Source organism: Nomascus leucogenys, chromosome 23 (assembly GCF_006542625.1).
Source record: "Nomascus leucogenys isolate Asia chromosome 23, Asia_NLE_v1, whole genome shotgun sequence".
NCBI lineage: Eukaryota > Metazoa > Chordata > Mammalia > Primates > Hylobatidae > Nomascus > Nomascus leucogenys.
Window position 1 is genome coordinate 25,683,593 of NC_044403.1, and position 20,249 is coordinate 25,703,841.

The following is a 20,249-nucleotide window of genomic DNA, read 5'->3' on the forward strand; positions in this document are numbered from 1 at the left end:
GATGTGGAACTCAGACAAAACATGGGGGCAAAGTATGTACAGGAGCTGCCAAATGCAGATGGGTGGATCTGAACAGAGGGACAGCAGGTGGATCTGAACAGAGGGACTGGGTTAATCTGCTTCGATTTTTTAAATGTTTTTCTCTGCTTGGGGTTGACTATCATCGAAGACGAAGCAGACGTTGCAGCCCCAATCCTGAGTTGCTGGGAGGCTAAGATGAGATCAACAATTAGACAAAAGACAGGTCAAGTGACCTGGATCAGTCTTCCTCATGTTCCCATTCACACTTTATTTCATGTTCCCAAGGCGGGAAGACAATGGAGGTGCCTAGGGAACCTGTGTTTCCACATCTTGCTGCAGCTGTAAAGGCAGCCATTTTGTCTCCTTCCCATTGTTCCCGTTTGCCTAGTGATTCGTCCCCCATCCAGAGGGATGAAGGTCAGAGGTTGTTGGTCAGTAGTCCTCCATGGTCTTCAGGGCTCCCTGAAGGTCACTGCCGAGAGAACCCACCCGGGGGCCATCTTTACCAGACAGTGTTAGGAGCTTCACAATTAGACCATCCAACACTGTACTGGAAGATGGACCCAGGGCCGGCCAACAGAGAACTACGGTGCGCGCTCACCAGTTGCTACAGGGACCCTGGCCACAGGCCAGGTGAGGTCTCTTGAGAGGGGGCGAGCCAACCCCAAACTCAAGGTCGACTGTGGGTTCTAGATCCACCAGGTGACAAATAGCACTGGGTGGGAGGAGGGGCTGGGGCCCATTGTGTCCCTTAGTGGCAGCCAGCCAACAAGAACCACCCCTTGTGCAACACTCTCAGCTCAAGACAAGGGGCTTCCGGGGTGCGTGGGAAGTGGGGAGGGGGCTGCAGCCAGCTAAGGGCTGGGGACCTGAGGCGATGGATGTTGCTGACACAGGGACAGGGGCCTCCATCATTACCCGGCAGTATTAGAGACTCCCAACCGCACCCAAACACTGCTGGGTAAGACGAGGGCCCCCACCCAGCCCGCCCGCTTTAGGTCGGGGAGCTTCAGGCCCAGGCTCCCTGCGGAAAAGCTGCAGATCCCTGGCTCCCATCCCCCCACCACCCGAGTCCCTGGGGACACTTCCTGGTGAGCCCTGCTGCCCGCCACCAGCCACACCCTGGCTCGCTGATCACTAGGCCCAGGTTTCGGTCCAAGCAGGCCCTCCGAAGCCCCTCGACCGTCAGCCACCCGCCTCTGAGCCACCTTCCCCCACCCCCGCAGCCTTTCCCGACACGCAATACACACCGATTTACCCACCCTCATCCCCCCTCTGCAGTCCCAAGCTCAGCCCAGGACCTCTCCCCTGGTGGCCTTTACCTGTCACCGGGCCCACCTGCCCCCAGAGAGTGGGTGCTGGGGAGACGAAGGAGCTTTAAGGCCCCAGATTCCACGGCCTAGAGCCCGCCCTGGCCTCCGCTCTTCCTCCTTCCTTCTCCGCCTGCCGGGCAGCGCAGGCTCCTTACCTGGGCCCCGCCTGCCACCCTGCGCACAGGTGTGTCCTCCTGCCATAGGCTGCCCCCCCACTGCCTTAACCCCTTCCCTCCCAGCGCCAGCCACGGGCACCTCCTCTAAGGCTTGGCCACTCCTCTAGGCCTCCCACCCTCTCCCAGGGGCCTCTTTTCTCCAACCTGCCTAGTCTCACCCTTGTCTCCAGAGGCACAAAAAGGGGGGCTGTCCTTGGGTCCCCTCCCCACAGCAGCTGCTGCCCCCAGGACTAACCCATTCCTCTGTGGCCTCAGATCCTGCCCACAGCAGAGCTGGAAGGCCAGAGATCCCTGAGGTCAGCGAGGGGTCAGCTGGGCAGGAGTTGGGCTGTGCCGCCACGCAGTGCCCAGCCTGTGCTGGGATCCCCTGAGGGAAAGGGGAGGGAGAAGGCCCCGCCAGGCCTGTGAAGGGCAGGCAGGTCCCAGCAAGGTGCCCCTAGTGTGAAGTTACCCACCGCTACCTAGAGACCCCAGCTGGCCCAGAGCATCAGCCCTGCCCCTCGATTGAGGCCTGCAGAGGGAATGATCGCGCTCCACTCTCCGGACCGAGCTGCTCCCGGACCCACCTCACAGCACAGCCCTCGGTGGAGTCCAAGTCCCACCCCAAGGGCAGGTAGCCCAAGGGCGGTTAGAGGAGGTGGGACTTGCCTTTGTGCAGCTGCGGCTTGGATAGAAAGGGCGTTGCTGGGAGAGGGGACCTGGACCCGACAGGTGATTGCCCCACCCATGCCCTGGAGGGCCACAGCCCCAGGGAACTATTGTGTTGCTCAATCCCTAGCTGTTGTTCTCTCCCCAGGTCTTTGTTTGCTTCCTTCTTAATACCCGCCTGCAATTATTTGATGCTTGTGATCGGTTTGTGAATCTGTCTCCCTGACCAGCCTCCTAAGTTCCAGGAGGTCGGGGGACTGTGAATGCCTGTGGCGCCGGGGGCTCTGTAAAGAAGGATTTGCTGAGTAATGCACGCCCAGCCTCTGGGCTTCGGGACCTGTGCTGTCTCAGCCTTTCCAGGAGTGGGCGCCAGCCCTTCCTGAGGGATGACTCCCACCAGCTTTACTCCCCAGAAGACCAGTGTTTCAAATAAAGAAGAAACCCCACTCCCGACATGGGGGAAGGAAGAGGGGACCAAAAAACAAAGCACTCTTCAGGTCAGCCAGCTCTTCAAACTCTGCCCAAGAGGATAAGGGCGACAGCGGCCTGGGTGAGGGGAGGAGCTGGGCGCACCTGGGTGCACTGAGGAGCCAGTCCCTGTTCCCGCCAGAGGGGACGCAGCCGGGCTGGCCTCAGGTCTGCGCTTCCGGCTGTTAACTACTCTTCTTAGTTCAGATCTGGAAGTCAGCATCAGGGGAGTGTGATCAGGACCCCCTGAGGGTGGCCCCAGCTGCAACTCCAGGGTAAGGAGTGTGGGCTCTGGGGTCCGACGGCCTGGGTTCAAATCCCAGCTTCACTGTTCCATAGCCCTGTGACCTTGGGCAAGTGACCAAGTTACTTAGTCTTTCTGTGCCTCAGTTTCCTCCACTGTAAAATGAGAATGACAGAAGTGCCTAGACTGAACTAACGTGTGTAGTCTTTTAGTGCCTGGGCACATGGCAGCGTGTGATGAGTCACTGTGCCCGTCTTATCGTCAGCCGTCATCTCGGTGCTTTTCACAACCACCTGTTATGATCGCCCTCCATTTTAAAGAAGGAGACTGGGGAGCTTCGCCCACGGTCACCCTCCCACGTGTGAGGCGGAGTCCCGACCCACGTCCGTCTGACGGAAGGCGGAGCTTTCACGCAAGGCACGCACGGAGGCACCCATGGTTACCCATCCTGCCCTGCCCTCTGGCCGCCCACTCACTGGGCAAGCAAAGTGCTCAGAGGCGACACACAGTGAACCCAGGGCTTTATTTACAAGAGGAGAAAGGTTGGCCCTGCCTGGGGCCTGGCTGGGCTATATACAGGGTCAGGGAGAGGTTGGGGGGGATGCAGCCATTTAAATTACAAAAGAATGGGGCGCTCCTAGGTTCAGGTTGTGAGTCTGCCCGTCCTGGAACGCTTCCGCAGGGTCAGGGCTGAGGCTGCCAAGAGAAGGGAGTGAGGGAGTGAGAGGGTGGCTGGAACCTGGAGGTGGAACAAGAAGGTCTGGGGCAGCTGGGAAGCACAGAGTGAGGCTGCGGCCACCCCATCCACCCAGGGAAGGCAGTGGAGCCAAGGACACGGGGCAGGGCAGGGACGACACCCAGGCAGAAGAGCTGTACCATGGCCACCTGAGGACAGCACCGCTCACTTCCTCTTGAGGGAACCCTTGCTCTTCTCCTTGTCTGCTGACCGCTGCTTCTTCACTTTCTCCTCCCTCTTGTTCTTACTGTGCAGGTTCTCATACACATCCTCCTTGTGTCTGCAGCGGGGTGCAGGGGGGCAAGTACAGGCCGTTGGTGCAGGTCAGGAGACAGCACAGGGGGACCCGGCACTGGCAGTCCCCTCTGGCCACCCCATCTCACAGGTGACCCAGCCACTGTCCCTGCACTAGACTCCAAGCTCCTAGAGGACAGAGGCTACATCTCATACATGAGTGCACTGTTGGTACCTAGCAGAGGCCCACACGTGGTGGGCATTCGAGAAATGCTTATGAACAGAAGGGGTGAGAACCAAGCCTGAACTTGAAGCCAGATCCCCCCCAGCTGCAACACTTGTCCTCTCCAGAAAGTGAGGATCAGGCTGCGCAGGACAAAGGGGTGGATGCCGGGCGGTGGCAGTCAGGGCCACTCACTTGGATGGCGTGCGGGAGGCCTTGGCATGGGCGTTCTTCATGGCTGGGGGGTAGGTGATGTTCCCGTACTCCGACTCCTGGCCCTTCTGCGACTGTAGGCAGAGGGACAGTGGGAGGGTGGTGGTCCCAGCAGGGCCAGGCGGCACCCATCCCACACTGCAGCCCCCCGCCCAGGCCCTGCTCTGCACGCACCTGCAGGACCTCCAGCTTCTTCTTGGTAGTTTCAATGAACTGGGCGATGGCCACGTAGATGAACTTGTACTGCGCCTCCGTCTGCACCATGCCCGAGCGCTGCGCCCGCACCATCTGGATGGTCTTCTGGATGTCAATGTCACAGTCGAGGCCTGGGTGGGGGGCAGTCAAACCTCAGGTCCAGGCGTAGGCGGACACCGAGGGGCTGCTCACTCCCCACCCCCAAACCCCCAGGTGCCCCTCACCCTTGGTGGAGATGTTCTCCATGAGCATGTCGATGACAATGATGGTGCCTGTGCGGCCAATGCCGGCGCTGGGGAAAGACGGGGGCCCCGTCAGAGGCCAGTCAAGCCCTCCCTGGGAAGGGGGGTACCCAGTGCTCAGCTCCAGCCCCAGGCACCACAGGAACAGCCTGAGCCTCCAGTGATGGGAGGGAATGTGCCCAGGGTCACCAGGCAAGTGACGATGGAGGTTTGCCCAGCTCTGCATGGACACGCTCCACTTCTGGCTCTGTGGTGCTGACGCTGGCTCCCCAGCTGCCACCATCCTTCCCTCCTCCACTCCTCGCGCCGACTCCTCACTCCTGGTGAGTGGCTGCCCCCACCCCGGAAGACCTGGGACCCCCAAATCCCACCGCTGTCCTGCCGGCTCCCAGGTACCCTGAGCCCTCCCCGCCTCTCCCTGCAAGAGTTATGGAGCGTCTCTCAGCATGGCCTCACTTCCCCTTTTCTTCAGACCCTGACATCAGGGAAAGGACAGTCCTGAAACAGCAGGGTGCGGGGGCACAGGGTCAGGGGACTCAGGCCAGCAGTGCAGTAGGAAGTTTCTCTCCTTTCCCACCCCTGGGCAAGCAGACCCCAGGGAGACCCCAGGCCCACCCTCGACTGAGCCCATCAAGCTGATGCCCTGAGTCGCGCTAATTTCAAACCCAGATTGTCAAAAATAAACCCCCACACCCACTTCCTTCCTGTAACGTCTAAATAAAGGCCATGGGGCTTTCAAGAAGTTTGTGAATGTGTGTGGTGGGTGAGCAGGAGGGTAGCTCTCAGGGATGGGCCTGTCCCTGAGAGAGCAGAGGACAGAGCTGCGTCCCCGAGACAGCCCGTCGGGGGCACCTCTAGATTCAGCCGACTTGCCCTGTCCCAGGACAAACAGCTGCTGGGGGAAGAGGAGGAAGCCAGATGCGGTCGCAGGCCTGGGGTCTACGGAGGGCGTGGGAAGGGACCAGGGCAAGGCAGGCTCCCATTCCCCTATTCTCTGCCTGATGTGAGTTACTAAACCAGTAACAGCGCCCAGTTTTTGAGGGCTGACGGAATTCCAGCCACAACGACAGGGTCTCATTGAGTTCTCACGACAACCTGAGATCCTGATTTTACAGATGAGGAAGCTGAGGGTTAGAAAAGTTAAGTAATTTGTCTAAGATCACACAGCTGGTAAGCGGAGGGTCCCTGCACCCGCTGCCTCTCATCCACCCAGGCCAGGCCGGCTCAGTGGACTCATCTGTGGGACCCCTGCTCCTCCTTGCAGCCCCCACCTCTGCACCTTACTGGGGTCTCCTGATCACAAACATGAGGGTAGATAGAGGAGTTATGTGCAGCCCCAAAGAGGCATCACCCATCCCCATACAGCCCTGGGGGCCAGGATGGGGCACTGCCTGGGGAAGCTGGGAGAGAGGGCGGAGTCAGGAAGAAGCCGAAGCCCTGCGGCTACCCATGGAAAAGGAGGAGGAATGGGGAGCACACGCCCCATGGATGTTCCTGGGAGACGAGAAGAAACCCACGGAATGGGACCTCGAGAGAAAGCGGAGCAGCTGGGACCCAGGCCTACTGTGGGTGCCTGCCCGGCCTTGCCCTGACTAGCTTGTGCCTGGCCAGCAACTGGGTCCTGGGCTCCTCCTCTGTATTTGGCAGGGTTGGGCGAGATGGTACATCTGGGGAGGGCTCTGAGGAAGACACCCACAGGCAGAGGGCCAAAGTGGGGCTGGTTCCAGCCGGGATCCACCCAGGGGTCTGGAGCCATGAGGGGACCCAGAAGAAGCTGGGGGTGAGCGAAAGGCACTAAACGTGTGAGCTAACGTTTATATTGCTTGTAACAGCTCATGGCACTTAGCAGTATTTACTTCTCAGCTGTCACTACTACCATCAGGAGTATCATCCTCACCTGCAGTGCACGATGATGGGCCCTGCGTGAGGCAGACTTTCCTGCCGCTGGTTGATCTGGTCCAGGAAGCTGAGGACACCCCCAGGCTCACTGGGGACCCCATGGTCGGGCCAGCTCAGGTACTGGTAATGCCAGATCTCCCGAATCAGGTCCCCCTAAGCCGAGGACATAGGGTCAGTGCCCCCTCCTCCCTCGGAACACCCCATCCATCTCGCCCTACCCAACCAGAGAGGAGAACAAATCCAGGGAGGGACTCCCGGAACGGAGCAGGGCGTGGGGGGCCACTCACATTGTCCAGCGGGGAGACCTGTAAGGTACGGAGTTTGTATTCGGTTGTGTCATGCTCCCCGCAGTTGGTCACAGAGTAGGGCCCATAAACGCGCTGCATGCCCACCTCGGGCCAGTATGGGACACATTTGTTCTGGAAAGGGAGGGTCGGGTGGGGATAAGGCACAGAGCAGGGCACTGTGGCCCATCCCAAGTCCTGCTCTATATTCTGAGTGCCTGGCACTGGCCCATACATTTGTTGGATGGACTGATGAGCTGGCAGACAGGCAGGAGACCTGGGCTGTCGTCTCAGATCAGCCACCAACAGGTGGTGAGGCCTGGTCAGCCACGTTACCGGTACATCCATTTGTCATTCAACAAACGTTGCCAGGGCAGGCGTTGTCCCTGAAACTGTGCAAACCAGGCTGCAGTCACAGACACAAATAACACCCAGTGTGTGCCCCTGTGCCTCAAGGAGCTCACAGAGACAGGTGACCGGCGGAGACACCGCGCTGAGGAGCATGGCTGAGAAAGAGGTAATTCTCCCTCTAGGTCCTGGAAGAAACAAGACCTGGATTCACAGAGGAGGCAGCACTTCGGCTGTGTCTTCAAAAATGAGGCATCTGCCAGGCAGAGATAGTGTGGAGTCATTTCCTAGCAGAAAATGAGCTTGTGCGAAGAAAGGCTGGGAACCTGAAAGAGCCGGGGCTGCTGGGGGCGGTGAGCCTTCAAGAGAAGCGTGGGGGTCAGAGGGAAGCCACCAGGCCTTGAGTGCCAGGCCTTAGAGTGCGACTTTATCCCAAAGGTGACCAGGAGCCATGGAAGAGATTTCAGAAAGGAAGGAACTTGACCCAGTTTGTGTTACGGATGGGATCGGCTCAGTGGCAGCACAGAGGGTGCTGTGTAGGGGAGCCTGCAGGGTAAGGGGCAGACTCCAGAGAGATCTATGGGGCATAGAGGACAGGAGGGGCCTGGATACAGACAGGTGGGGAAGGGGTAGGAGAAAGGAGGACAGCCTAAAACCTGGGTCTGGAGCTCAGAAGAGCCCAGGGATGCATGCAGGGATCTGGGGGTCGCATTGTGTAGTCGATCGAGACTTTGTCACTAGCCCTCAGTTTCCCAACAAGGGCCGGACCCTCACCCCCGAGATCCCTTTCTGCCCTGGCATCTGACGGTTCTTTGACTTAATGGTATGACCACAAGCACGGGGGACGGATGTGGGGATGGGGCGGTGTGCCCTACCCGGCCTTTCTCCACCTCTCGGGTGGTCATGACAATGACGCGGGTGTTCTCCTGCCACGCCATCTGCCAGAAGTCGTTGACCGTGGCCTCCAGACAGCCCTGGCTGGCGATGTAGGTCTTAGCGTTCTCATCAGGGTCTAGCAGCTGGTTCTGGACGCAAGCGTGGAGAGATGCACCCCAAGACAGTGAGCCCCTTGGCCCAGCACAGGCCCTGAACCACTGCTACCCTCACCCACGCAAGAAGCCAGCTTCGGCTTTGCCCAGCTGTCTCTGGATCTAGGGTCCCCCATCAGACAGGGAATTCCCAGGGCCCAGCCTCTCCTCCCACATGACCCACACCACTGACCTTGATGTAGTTGGCATTGATGTAGTCGGACCCAGGGATGTTACTGTCACGTCCCTGCAGGATCACTCGGCTGTGGTCAACTGGGAGTGGGTGGAAAGGAGGCGAGATGGCCTGGGTCAGCCAGGGACTCGCCACACCTGGGCCAGACCCTCCTGAGCTAACAGGCCGTTCTGGTCTCAGAAGCCATGAGGCTTGCGGGGGACTGTGGGCAGCAGGGATGGGAGATCATCTGTATGGAGGGAGTGAGGGGGTTCACAAGGAGGTTGGGAGCAGGGGGCAACCTGCCTGCTGGTGGTGGGGAGGCACTTCTGGGAGGAGTAGAGGCCTTTTGGAGAAGGGGGAGGCTCTGTTAGGGGGTGTGGGGAGATGGCCCCTCCTGGAGTGGAGGGTGGAGACCTGTGAGATGAGGGGAGGCAGCTGGGGCAGGGGCGGTCTCCTGGGTGAATGGGGCAGCCTAGGTGCTCACAGGGCAGAATGTTCTTGTAGCGGTTCTTGCCCTTGTTCTCTGGCCGCTGCCCTTCGAGACGCTGGTGCAAGTTCTTCACCTCCTGCTTCTGCAAACTCTGAGATGTGGGTGGGGAAATGAGCATCAGCTCCTGGAGAGGGCATCCATCGGGGGAGCTCACGTGGGGTGGGTCAGGAACAGAGGTGGGCAAGGAGGGGAAGGTGTCCGCCTGGGGCCCCACACCGCCGCCACAACCTCAGCCACCCCAGCCCTGCCGGTCCCCAACGTGCACCTCAAACTCCTCCCAGAAGCCAGCCTTGGCTGTATCCTCGGACTCCTGCTTCTTGTTCAGTTCCAAGACTCGGTTCTCAATGTCAGCCGCATTCACCCTCGTGGCGTAGTACGGCTGGGGTGGGGGAGAGCGAGAAGTCAGCAACTCAGAGATCCCAGAAGCTCACATCTGGGGGACAGCTCAGGGGAAGCGGGGAGGCAGCTGGGCCCACCCCTGACCTGCCGCAGGTAGACAAAGGCGCCTGAGGCCTCCTCAATCCCCGTCTTCTTGAAATGCTCCACCAGGTCCGTGAGGCTGTCGAAGGTCTCCGAACCACCCACTGTGTAGCGTCCACCCTGGGGGGAGCCAAATAAGGCCATTCACAGGACCTGAGTCTCCCTCCCTGGGCCCCAGCCTTGGATTCAAGCCCAGGCAGACCCTCCCTGCCACCCACACTGCGGTCACAGACAGGAGCCTCAGCAGAGGCTCCCCCGCCGCCTGGCTACCTTACCTCACACATGACCTTGATGTGGGTGACCCTGAGCGGGGAGCCTGGGCCAGCCTTGGGCTGGTCACTGAGCACAGACAGCACGAAGTCTCCAGGCTGGCTGAGGCTCTCACGCACAAGAAACGTCCAGGGCTCGCCTTTGGTCTGCAGCAGTGTCTCTGCCTGCCCTCCAGACATGTGGCCATGGTACCACCTAGAGAAGGCAGCGTCAGGGGAGGTGAGACCCAGGCCACAGGGGAAGGCACTGAGCAAAGACATTCACAGAGAGGGGCAGGAAATCGAGCACCTACTGTGTGTCAGGCACTGCGCTAGATGCTTCCAAATCCACCACCATATTTAGGCCTCTCACAAACATGCTGAGAGCTAGGTATGATATTACCCCCATTTGATAGATGAGGAAACTGACGCTGAGCTGTTTGTTACTCACTGGCCTAGGGCCCTTGACTGACTCCAAGGCAAGCTTCCAGAGCTCTGTTGCCCAGGCTGGAGTGCAGTGGTACGGTTACAGCTCTCTGCAGCCTCGACCTCCCAGGCTCAAGCCATCCTAGCCTCCAGAGTTCTAACCAGGCTTTGAACCCAGAGCCCACCTCTGAAAGGCAGAAAGGCTGGCAATATTCAAAATATTTGGAAGAGAGAAACTAAGGACGAATCTCCGTGAAGGATAGAGCTGTGCCCCAGCAGAGACCAGAAGCAAAGAGAAACGCAGACCGAGGCCACACCACAGGCAGTGGCGGGAGATGGACACACAGACTCAAGTCACAAGGAAGGCGGATGGGGTGCGCTCCCCAGGGAGGTGGGGAAGACAACCCCACTGGGGAAAGAGTGGTATGGGGGTTCTGGGGTGCCCTGGATGATGTCACTGAAGGGGAGCCCAGGGTTCAAACGGGTTCAAAGGGATTCAAAGGGGCTGTCGGGGCAGAAAGCAGAACTAAGCCCTTTCCCCGAAGCACACCCCTTTCCCAGGAGGAAACTGTAGCCCCACAATGCCCAGCCCCACAGGAAACCACGTGATGGAAAAAACACAAAACTCCTTCTGGGGAGAGAGTGAGAAGTGAGGTTGTGAGGTTTCCTCAGCCCAGGGACGAGGGGAGGGCGGGCAAATTTTCCAACCGCAGGGATGGGGGGAAGGAGGGGAGGACCAGTCTGTCCCAACCCATCTCACCCCTGCCCAGAGGTGACTCCAGCCGAGAGACCCCCAGAGCCTCCTAACCCCAGTAGGCCACTTCAGCCCACCGCTTGCAGACAAGCTAGGACCCCAGGCAGTGGGGAGGGGGCTGAGCCCCTTCCCTCAGGCCCCAGGATGAGGAAGTCTCCATGCAAATGTCAGGCTGACCACAGGAAGCGCAGAGCCACCGAGGGACAGATGCAAATTCCTGCAGAGAAGGAGGCGCCACAGACAAGGCAGGGGACACAGCAGAACCAGGGAGAAAGAGCCTCTCACACACTCCCAGGCTCAGGGGTGACACTGGCTCCTGGGATGGGTCACCCAAAAGGGCCTCCAGCGTGTCTTCCCTGGTCTTAACCTCCTGCCCTGGCACTGCCCTCCCTTCCTTCTCTCTCTTCTCTCTTCTCTTTGAACCCAGGCCTCAGCCTCCTCTGCAGGGGCCTCCTTGGGCCCTGCTCCTCTCTTCCAACTCCAGGCACTGGTCAGCCCGTCCTCCTGTCCTGGCTTGAGGCAAGGAGAAAGAGAGGACATGAGCTTTAGAGGGTCTCAGGGGCAAAAGCCCCCTGAGTGTTGCGGTGGGGAAGAGGAAGGGCAGGGGGGCAGACACAGAGCCAGCCATGTGAGGCTCACAGAGAGAAGGAAGGCCTTGAAGGAGGCAGATCAAGGAAAGGAGGCCTCCCAGGTGGGCCACAGGGCTGTACCGTGACCGAATCCAGCTCTAAGTTTCAGTCAGTGACTTGACCAAAAATACTGATGCAGTTTGGAGACCCGAATCTCCGAGAGGCTGCAAGCTGGCAGAAGCAAGTTTCCCAATCATTTCAATAACCGATCCATGAATGCAGGGCAAGGGCAAATCGGCTTGGCCCAGGGGTCCATGTGGAAACCCCCTAGCATTATTCCGCTGCCCTTTAAGAGGATCTGGCATTGAGATGCGGCTGCTGAAAGGAGCCATGGTGTCCTGAGGAGCATTCAGAGCCCCCTAGCCCCCAGCGCATGCCTTTGGGAGACCACAGGAGGAGTCGGGGAGGGCACAGGAGGGAAATGCCTGGAGTATCACTCTGTGCCCGGAACAATGTGAGACCCTTTACACAGGTGAACACTTCACATCCTGCTCTCAGTGGTCTCTGTTTGGGCCGGAGACCTATTTGACCCCACAGAACAGACCCATCCCCACTGGGCGACTGGGACAAGGCACCAAGTGTCCTGGCAAGCGTTCATCCCCATCTTCACCCCAGTGTCAACTCCTCACTGTCCTAACGTGCTGGGGTGAGGGGCAGATGGAGGAAGGCAGGCTTGCTTCCAGAGGAAGAAGAGCTTTCTAACAACAGAGCGGGCCTGCACAACATGCTGGCCACCAGCAGTGGCCTCCCTGTCTCTAGTGGGACCTGGGTTGCAGCAGCCAGGTCCCCTGGAGTCAGGCAAGGCAGCTTTCTGTGGCTTCCTCGGGGTTAGATGGAAAGGGTGGTAGGTTAGGCTCTGAGACACCAGGCCGCAGGACAGCATGGAGGAGGGACACTGAGAGCCCCAGCCGGTGCAGGGACGGGAGGGGATGGAGGGTAGGCAGTGCCGGCTGCCAGTCTCCCTGCCTCCCTGGCCGTTCAGGGTGGGAGCCGGCTCGTCCCTGCTTGGGAGTGGTGGGGGTGCGGGGCCCTCACCTCTCACTAGTGGGATCGGAGCAGTTCAGCGGGTACTTGAGGTGGATGATGGTGCCGTCGCGGTCCTGCAGGATGCCCTGCTGCTGAGTGTAGTACTCCACCAGCTCTGTCAGCGTCGCGAATTTCTCCCCTCCATACAGGTCATAGAAATCCCCTGAGTTCTGGATCCGAATATGGGTCACCTGATCCCCCACCCTGCAGGGCACCAGGCGGTGAGGCCAGTTGGTGCAGGAGTAGAGGCAGGAGGGCAGGGATCGGCTGAGGTCCTGGGTGGGAGCACACATGGGCATGGGTGGCCACAGACAGGGATGGGGAGTGCGGGGGTGGGGGGCAAGGAAACAGACGGGGAGTCAGCACTGCCACGGGGAACCAGGAATGAGTGGTTCAGGGCCTGGATGGCACAAGAGAGTGGCCAAAACGCCTGGGGTTTGAGGGGGGGCCCACCTACCTGACGGAGAGCGAGAAGTCACCCTGGTTCTTGCGACTGGGCCGAGCCAGGAAGCTACCATGGACACCTCGGCCCTTGAGCAGGGTCTCTGCATCCAGTCCACTGAGGTCTCGGTGAAACCACCTGGGCGGCCCAGGCAGGGCAGTGAGGAGGGGTCCCGTGGGCACCAGGCACCCTTGCCTCCTGTCTACCGTGGGTGGCAGGCCCTTACCTCACCATCCTGGGGGCTTCCGGAAAGGAAGGGGGCACAGGGAATGAGGAGGTGCAGCTAGTCTGGGCAGGCGGAGAACTCAGGGACTAAGCCTCAAATGCAGCTCCCAGTGCCAAGCCGCCTCACCACCCCTGGTGGTCCCAGTTCTGGGGCTGCCACTCCACTGGCCTGGGGCAGCCGGCAGGGCGGGGACAGGAAGAGGCGCGGCCGACCCCTTGGGGGAACTCACTTGTACTTCTCGTTTTAGAGCAGAGCAAGGGAAGAGAAGCAGAGCAGGGTGGCACTGGGGGTGGGGACGGGGCCCACTTCCCACACGTCTGCAATCAAAGGCTCAGGAGTATGGCATTGCACATATGTGACAACACATGCAGTAAGGACACATGTGTGCCTTGCACACTCCAGGCCCAGATCATACTTCATGCATGCAAACCCAGACGGTCACACGGCATCTCTCCCTCCTCCACCAGCTGCTTTTACGCAGCCCTCCCTGGCCCACGCTAATAACAACGATGGTGGTGACAGCTGTCATCGAGTGAGTCCTGCTGGATGCCGGGCACTGTGCTATAATGGCGTTCACATGCCTTGTGTGATTGGTTTCTCACCACAGCCCTACGAAACGGGCTGTCTTTCTCATTTTACAGACAAGGAACCTGAGGCTCAGGGAGTTTAAGGCATTGCCTGTCCAGCAGTGAGTCAGCTGCAGTGTCAGGATTCAAACCCAGACAGTCCGGTTCCAAAGCCAATGCTTTTAACTCCTATACACCAGCCCTCAGGGCTTCAAAGAACAGAGATTAAGAGCCTCCTTGTCCAAAGGGGCTGCCATGGGAGCAGGAGACTAATAGTGAAGACCTTGCCAATGCTTGCAAGAGAGAAGGGTGCCCTCCTCTAACCAACACATGCAGTTTGTCCGTGCCACTGTGGCAGAGGGATGGCCAACATGACCCTGAGCAGCCCGAACTTGGATCCTTTCTAATTCTTGTCCCTAGGCCTCTGCCCTGCCCCAGGACTCGCACCAGGGGGCCTGTCTCCTGGGGGCTGGGGGCCAAGGTCCTCGCCATGGCTGATTTTCTCAGGTCTGGTTGATCTTAGAGGCCCTAAACACTAAGGTATATGATGCTCCCTGCCTGTAATTCCAAATACAAACATCAACACCGCCAAACCAAAACGAGGAAAAGCAGCTCAACAGGGGATACATAAGAAACACATGTTGGTGGCTTCCCCTAGGGAGGGAAACTGGGTGGCTGGAGAGGACAGGGCTGGGGAGACACTTGGTTCTCTACATACCTTTTTGAATGTGATATGATGGGCATGCATTACCTTTATAAAAATAAATATGCTAACTGGGAACAATTTCTGGGAAACTTTTAGGGTACAGGGAAGGCTCTTTGTCTCTACCTGGATGCTTTTTGCATGGATGTGTATAAACGTGAAGTCGGCTGGGTGCAGCGGCTCATGCCTGTAATCCCAGCACTTTGGGAGGCCAAGGCTGGCAGATCACGAGGTCAGGAGATAAAGACCATCCTGGCCAACATGGTGAAACCCTCTCTCTATTAAAAATACAAAAAAATTAGCTGGGCGAGGTGGTGGGCACCTGTAATCACAGCTGCTCGGGAGGCTGAGGCAGGAGAATCACTTGAACCCAGGAAGCGGAGGTTACAGTGAGCCAAGATCACACAACTGCACTCCAGCCTGGCAACAGAGTAAGACTCTATCTCAAAAAAAAAAAAAGCGAAGTCAGGTTGTGTGCTTAATATTTATGAGCATTATGCATGTTATGCTTCAGTTAAAAGAAGAAAAAATAAAGTTTTAAGCCCAACAAGTCTAATTTTCCCATGATAACTACTTTATCATTTTTAGAAACATCAAACATCAATGTTTTCCCCCAAAAAAGGCTTTTCCACTTTTCTTGCTTTTTGTTCTATTTGTTTCTGGTTTTCTTCTCTCACTGGTGCCCTGGGGAATCTGCCTGCTGGGTTTATTGCATGGCTCAGCTTTGACTACCCCTTCAGCTTGGACACCACCCCGGAGCCCCGGAACCCCACGGAATCCCTACGCCCAACGCCAAGGAGCAAGAAGAGCACATGCAAAGCTGGCTGCAGCGCGGGACACCCGCTGGCGCTCCTGCTCATCTCTGAGTGTTCAGAGTCCAGTGCGATGCCTGGCACTGAGCAGGTGTCCAACAAACAAACTCGTCAGTCCATAGCCACATACCTGGCCGCAAGTACAGCTTCCTGGTCCTACACACACGGCCTGCTTGTCATACACAGGCAAGGGTGCACACACAGTCAAAGCACACACACCTCATCATCCATGTCCACCTACACACATACCTGGTCCAGTGCACATCCCCACACATGGAACATAAATCTGACCACACATGAGGTTTCGGGTCCATGCTCAGCACCAAACGCCCACTGCACCCTGGCCCCAAGACACTCCTTCCAGGGCTTAAACCCACTTGGTGGGAAGGAATTAACTAGGCACCCAGAAGAAACTAACTAGGCACCTCTTCCTGACCCATGGAAGAGGCAGGAATTCCTCTGAAGGGTGTCAAGCCAAGAGGCAGAACTCAGAGAAGAGGTACAGTTTCTGCTATCCTTTGGCAGGAAAGTAAAACACTACCTCCCTTACCTTGGCATGGCGTGGGGTTTGCAGATCACGTTCACATACACGATCTCATTTAGGCCTCAGACAGCCCTGTGATGTAGGAATAATTTTCCCCATTTTCTTATGGGAGGAAACAAGCTTAGGGAGACTAAGAATTACAAAAGTAAGTGCCTGATAATTCAGAAGAAAAAAGTATTTCCTTGGAAGCAGGAAGGTAAAAGTAGAGGTCAAGGCCAGGTGCAGTGGCTCACGCCTGTAATCCCAGCACTTTCTGCGGGTGAGGCTGGTGGATTGCTTGACACCAAGTTTGAGACCAGCCTGGGAAACCTGGAGAAACCCTGTCTCTACAAAAAATACAAAATTTAGCCAGGTGTGGTGGCACACCCCTGTAGCCCCAGGTACTTGGGAGACTGAGATGGGAGGATCGCTTGAGCCTGGGGTGGTCGAGGCTGCAGTGAGCCAAGGTTGTGCCACTGTAATCCAGCCTGGGTGACAGAGTGAGACCCTGTCTCAAAAAATAAAAATAAAAATACAGCTGGGCGCAGTGACTCACACCTGTAGTCCTAGCACTTTGGGAGGCCAAGGTGGGAGGATCACTTGAGGTGAGGAGTTCGAGACCAGCTGGGCAACACAGTGGAACCCCGTCTCTGCTACCCTGTAATCCTAGCTACTTGGGAGGCTGAGGCAGGAGAATTGCTGGAGCCTGGGAGGTGGAGGTTGCAGTGAGCAGATATTGCACCACTGCACTCCAGCTTGGGTGACAGAGCAAGACTCCATCTCTAAATAAATAAATAAATAAATATAAATAAAATAATTTTTTTTTTTTTGATACGGAGTCTCGCTCTGTTGCCCAGGCTGGAGTGCAGTGGCGCGATCTCGGCTCACTGCAAGCTCCACCTCCCGGGTTCACACCATTCTTCTGCCTCAGCCTCCAGAGTAGCTGGGACTACAGGTGCCCGCCACCACGCCGGCTAATTTTTTTTGTATTTTAGTAGAGATGGGGTTTCACCGTATTAGCCAGGATGGTCTCGATCTCCTGACCTCGTGATCCGCCCGCCTCGGCCTCCCAAAGTGCTGGGATTACAGGCGTGAGCCACCACGCCCGGCCCAATAAATTTTTAAAAAATTAAAAACCATACAGATCAAGATCAATGGTGATACAAGGCAGTCTGGAAGCGCAAACAAGGCAAAATAATCTGTAGAAAGTTCTTGAACTTCTCTGAGCCTCAGAATCCCCGCCTGACAAATGAGCCTAACAATATTTCCCAAATACTGATGTGAAAACCTGGTAAGTGGCAGGGTTTCAGTGCTGCCAGGTTTTACATTATACTATTAATCCTCAGGCCAACCCTACTTAGTAGGTGTTATTCACTCAATTTTAGAAACAGAAACTAAGACTCAGAGATGTTAAATAATTGGCCAAGGTCACAAGCTAGTGAGTGGGAAGGTGGGTAAAACAAGGCTGTCAGACGCCGAAGCCTGGTGCCCTTTCCCCCAACAATCATACCACAGCAGACAGCGTCAGGGGGCAGATGGGATGGGCACTGCCACGGCCCATGATGGAAGGTGGAGGAAGAAGTGCTCCCCCAGAGGCAACATGGGTCAGGGCAAAGAGGTGGCATGCACAGAGTCCACATGGGCAGTGCCTGGCTGTGAGCAAGCCGTGTGGCTGGAGCAAGGTTGTTCTGAGAGGTTGGGACCCTGCTGTAGAGGGTCATTCAAGGCGAGGCTGAGAAATCAAGGATGAAATCTGCACCAAGGGAGGCCTGGCCAAGCTACCTGGCAGGAAAATGACCATGGAAAGGATCAGGGACCAGAAGACTCAGTAGGAACCCCATCGGTGGGGCCGACAGTGACAAGATGTGTACTGGGGCAGGGGCAGACGTGAGTGTGAGAAGCAAGAATCAGCAGGGCGGGGGAGCCACCCACCCACAAACTCGCCAGTACTCTGTCTGTAAGCAGGTTGTCACTTTTTCTTTTTTTTTTTTTTTGAGATGGAGTCTCTCCCACTGCACTCAGGCTGGAGGGCAGTGACGCAATCTCGGCTCACTGCAACCTCCACGTCCTGGGTTCAAGCAATTCTCCTGCCTCAGCCTCCCTAGTAGCCGGGACTACAGGTGCGCACCACCGTGCCAGCCTGATTTTTTCTTTTTTTTTTTGTATCTTTAGTTGAGACAGGGTTTCACCATGTTGGCCAGGCTGGTCTCGAACTCCTGACCTCATGATCCACCTGCCTCAGCCCCCTACAGTGCTGGGATTACAGGCGTGAGCCACCGCGCCCAGCCGTTTGTCACTTTTTCTTTCTTTCTTCTTTCTTTTGACCGGTTGTCACTTTTTCTTTTTCTTTCTTTCCTTTCTTTTCTTTCTTTCGTCTTTCCTTCCTTCCTTTCTTTCTTCTTTCTCACTCTTTCCTTTTTTTCCTTCTTTCTCTTTTTCTTTCTTTCTTCCTTCCCTTCCTTCCTTCCTTCCTTTCCTCTCTCTCTCTTTTTGACACAGAATCTTGCTTTGTCACCCAGGCTGAAGTGCAGTGTCACAATCACAACTCACTGCAGCCTCAATCTCCTTGGCTCATGTGATCCTCCTGCCTCAGCCTCCCAAGTAACTGAGACCACAGGTGCGTGCCACTACGTCCAGCTATTTATTATTAGTAGTAGTCATTGTCGTAGAGATGAGGTCTCTCCCTATGTTGCCCAGGGTGGTCTTGAACTCTTGGGCTCAAGTGATCCTCCCACCTCAGCCTCCCAAACTGCTAGGACTACCACATGCTTGAGCCATCATACCCAGTATTTTCTTTTTAATAGAGATGGGGTCTCTCTATGTTGCCCAGGCTGGTTTTAAACTCCTGAGCTCAAGCAATCCTGCCCCCTCGGCCTCCCAAAGTGCTGGGATCACAGGTGTGCGCCACCTCATCTGGCCAGGTTTTCACCTTCAACATCCCAGCTCCAACAAGGTCTAACCTGCTGTGGCCCTGCCTCTGCTCCACTAGGGTCCTCTGCCACAGGCACACTGTCCTTTTTTTGTTTGTTCCCACATTAGGGCTTTGTGCTCACCATCTCCTCTGCCCAGGGATGCTTGACTCTTGATCACCACATCACATGGCCGGCTCCTCTTCCTCCTCATCCGGGTCTCAGCTCAAATGTCACCTCCTCAGGAAGGCCTCCCTGATCCCTCCAGCTAGTAATGTCACCTGCACACCCAGTCACTTGCTAGCACATGAAGCTGGTTCATTTTTTTTATTATTATTATTTGAGATAAGGTCTCGCTCTGTCGCCCAGGCTGGTGTGCAGTGGTGCAATCATCGCTCACTGCAGCCTTGACCTCCCGGGCTCAAGCAAGCCTTTCACCTTAGCCTCTCCATAGCTGGAACCACAGACGCGTGCCACCACACCCAGCTAATTTCTTATTTTTTGTAGAGACAGGGTCTCACTACATTGGCCAGGCTGGTCTCAAACTCCTGGGCTCAAGCAATCCTCTTGCCTCAGCCTCCCAAAGTACTGGGATCACAGGCATGAACCACTACACCCGGCCAAGTCTGTTTCATTTTCTGTGTAATACTTCTGAGAATCTGCAGTGATCCAATTTATTGGGTTATTTGTTCGGTCTGTAACCTCCCACTGGAATGTAAGCTCCGTGAGAGCAGGGACCATGTCTGTCTCGTTCACTCCAGTATTACTAGCATCTGAAACAGCACCTGGTGCATAATAGATGCTCAACACGTACCTGTTGAATGAATGATGCAGGGGAAGGGGTAGTGAAAGGAAACAGAAAGAAGAGGGGACCAAAGTCGGATGTTGGGAAGTGCGGAGAAGTTGGCTGGGCATGGGAGGGCCTTTGCGGGTGGCCTCTGACTGCTATGTTTGAGGTGTTGTGAGCTACCCAGGGGAACAGGTCCTAAGCAGGAGGCAGAAGCAGCAGCCCAGAGGCTGGAAGTAGAAATGCAATGGAGAGAACAGATACACACTTGTCCGGGGGAAAATGTTAAAGATGGGGCAGAGGGGCATGAGTGAGCCTGGGGGTCCTCACACCTTGCGGGAAGGGGAAGGTTCATAGGGACCGGAAACAGGCGCAGGGCAGCGGCAGATCGCACTCACGCTCACACACGTTGGAATGAGCATCAACAAGGCCCTCCCTCCCTCCAAAACCAACAGGAGACTGGGACTCAGGTGGTGCCCGGGACTTACCCACGAGACAGCATCTCTCTGTAGGGATGGGGAAGTCACGGCGGAGGGCCGCAGGGGGCGGGGCTGAGCCAGTGGCACAGCTGTGCACAGTGACCCAAGCCAGGTGAGGAAGAACCGCTCAGAAACCAGCCACTTCCTCCTCGATCCTGCCTGCCAGGCCAATGGCACTGCAGGGACAAACCCTGGACTAATAGTCTCCAAGAAAAGGACAGGTGGGGCGGGGCTGGCCTGAGACCGCCCACAGCGGCCAGCTTCTCTGCGGCCCCAAAGCAGGAGTACAGCAGGCCCGCCTG

At 57.0% G+C, this 20,249-nt stretch overlaps 1 protein-coding gene and 1 long non-coding RNA gene across 6 annotated transcripts; both read right to left on the reverse strand.

Annotated features, from left to right (window-relative positions):
• Positions 1 to 250: 250 nt before the first annotated feature.
• Positions 251 to 1,447, reverse strand: LOC115832910. Its single transcript, XR_004028315.1, has 2 exons — positions 1,344 to 1,447; positions 251 to 493 (listed from the first exon to the last, which is right to left on the reverse strand). It is a non-coding gene; the product is annotated as an uncharacterized LOC115832910 (long non-coding RNA).
• A 1,927-nt stretch (positions 1,448 to 3,374) lies between these two features.
• Positions 3,375 to 20,233, reverse strand: PTPN6 (protein tyrosine phosphatase non-receptor type 6). 5 transcript variants are annotated; one of them, XM_030804926.1, is made up of 16 exons: positions 19,957 to 20,233; positions 12,958 to 13,080; positions 12,510 to 12,704; positions 9,693 to 9,882; positions 9,421 to 9,537; positions 9,203 to 9,316; positions 8,932 to 9,028; positions 8,466 to 8,545; positions 8,120 to 8,269; positions 6,900 to 7,031; positions 6,611 to 6,765; positions 4,696 to 4,763; positions 4,451 to 4,602; positions 4,259 to 4,350; positions 3,776 to 3,886; positions 3,375 to 3,566 (listed from the first exon to the last, which is right to left on the reverse strand). In XM_030804926.1, exons 1-16 carry the CDS (start codon positions 19,968 to 19,970, stop codon positions 3,482 to 3,484), a joined length of 1,875 nt encoding a protein of 624 aa, XP_030660786.1. In that variant the 5' UTR covers positions 19,971 to 20,233; the 3' UTR covers positions 3,375 to 3,481. The 5 variants fall into 5 exon arrangements, with proteins under 5 accessions (XP_030660786.1, XP_030660788.1, XP_030660787.1 ...); XM_030804928.1 differs by having other exon boundaries at positions 3,747 to 3,886; XM_030804927.1 differs by lacking the exon at positions 19,957 to 20,233 and adding an exon at positions 13,169 to 14,642.
• Positions 20,234 to 20,249: the final 16 nt, after the last annotated feature.

What these genes read in the sequence shown, in the direction of transcription:
- PTPN6 (XM_030804926.1), bottom strand. An exon ending in GAGAGGTGGAGAAAGGCCGG is followed by an intron (nt 7,032 to 8,119) that starts GTAGGGCACACC and finishes CTCCCTTTCCAG; the next exon opens with AACAAATGTGTCCCATACTG. An exon ending in GCCTCCCGCACGCCATCCAA is followed by an intron (nt 3,887 to 4,258) that starts GTGAGTGGCCCT and finishes ACCCCGCTGCAG; the next exon opens with ACACAAGGAGGATGTGTATG.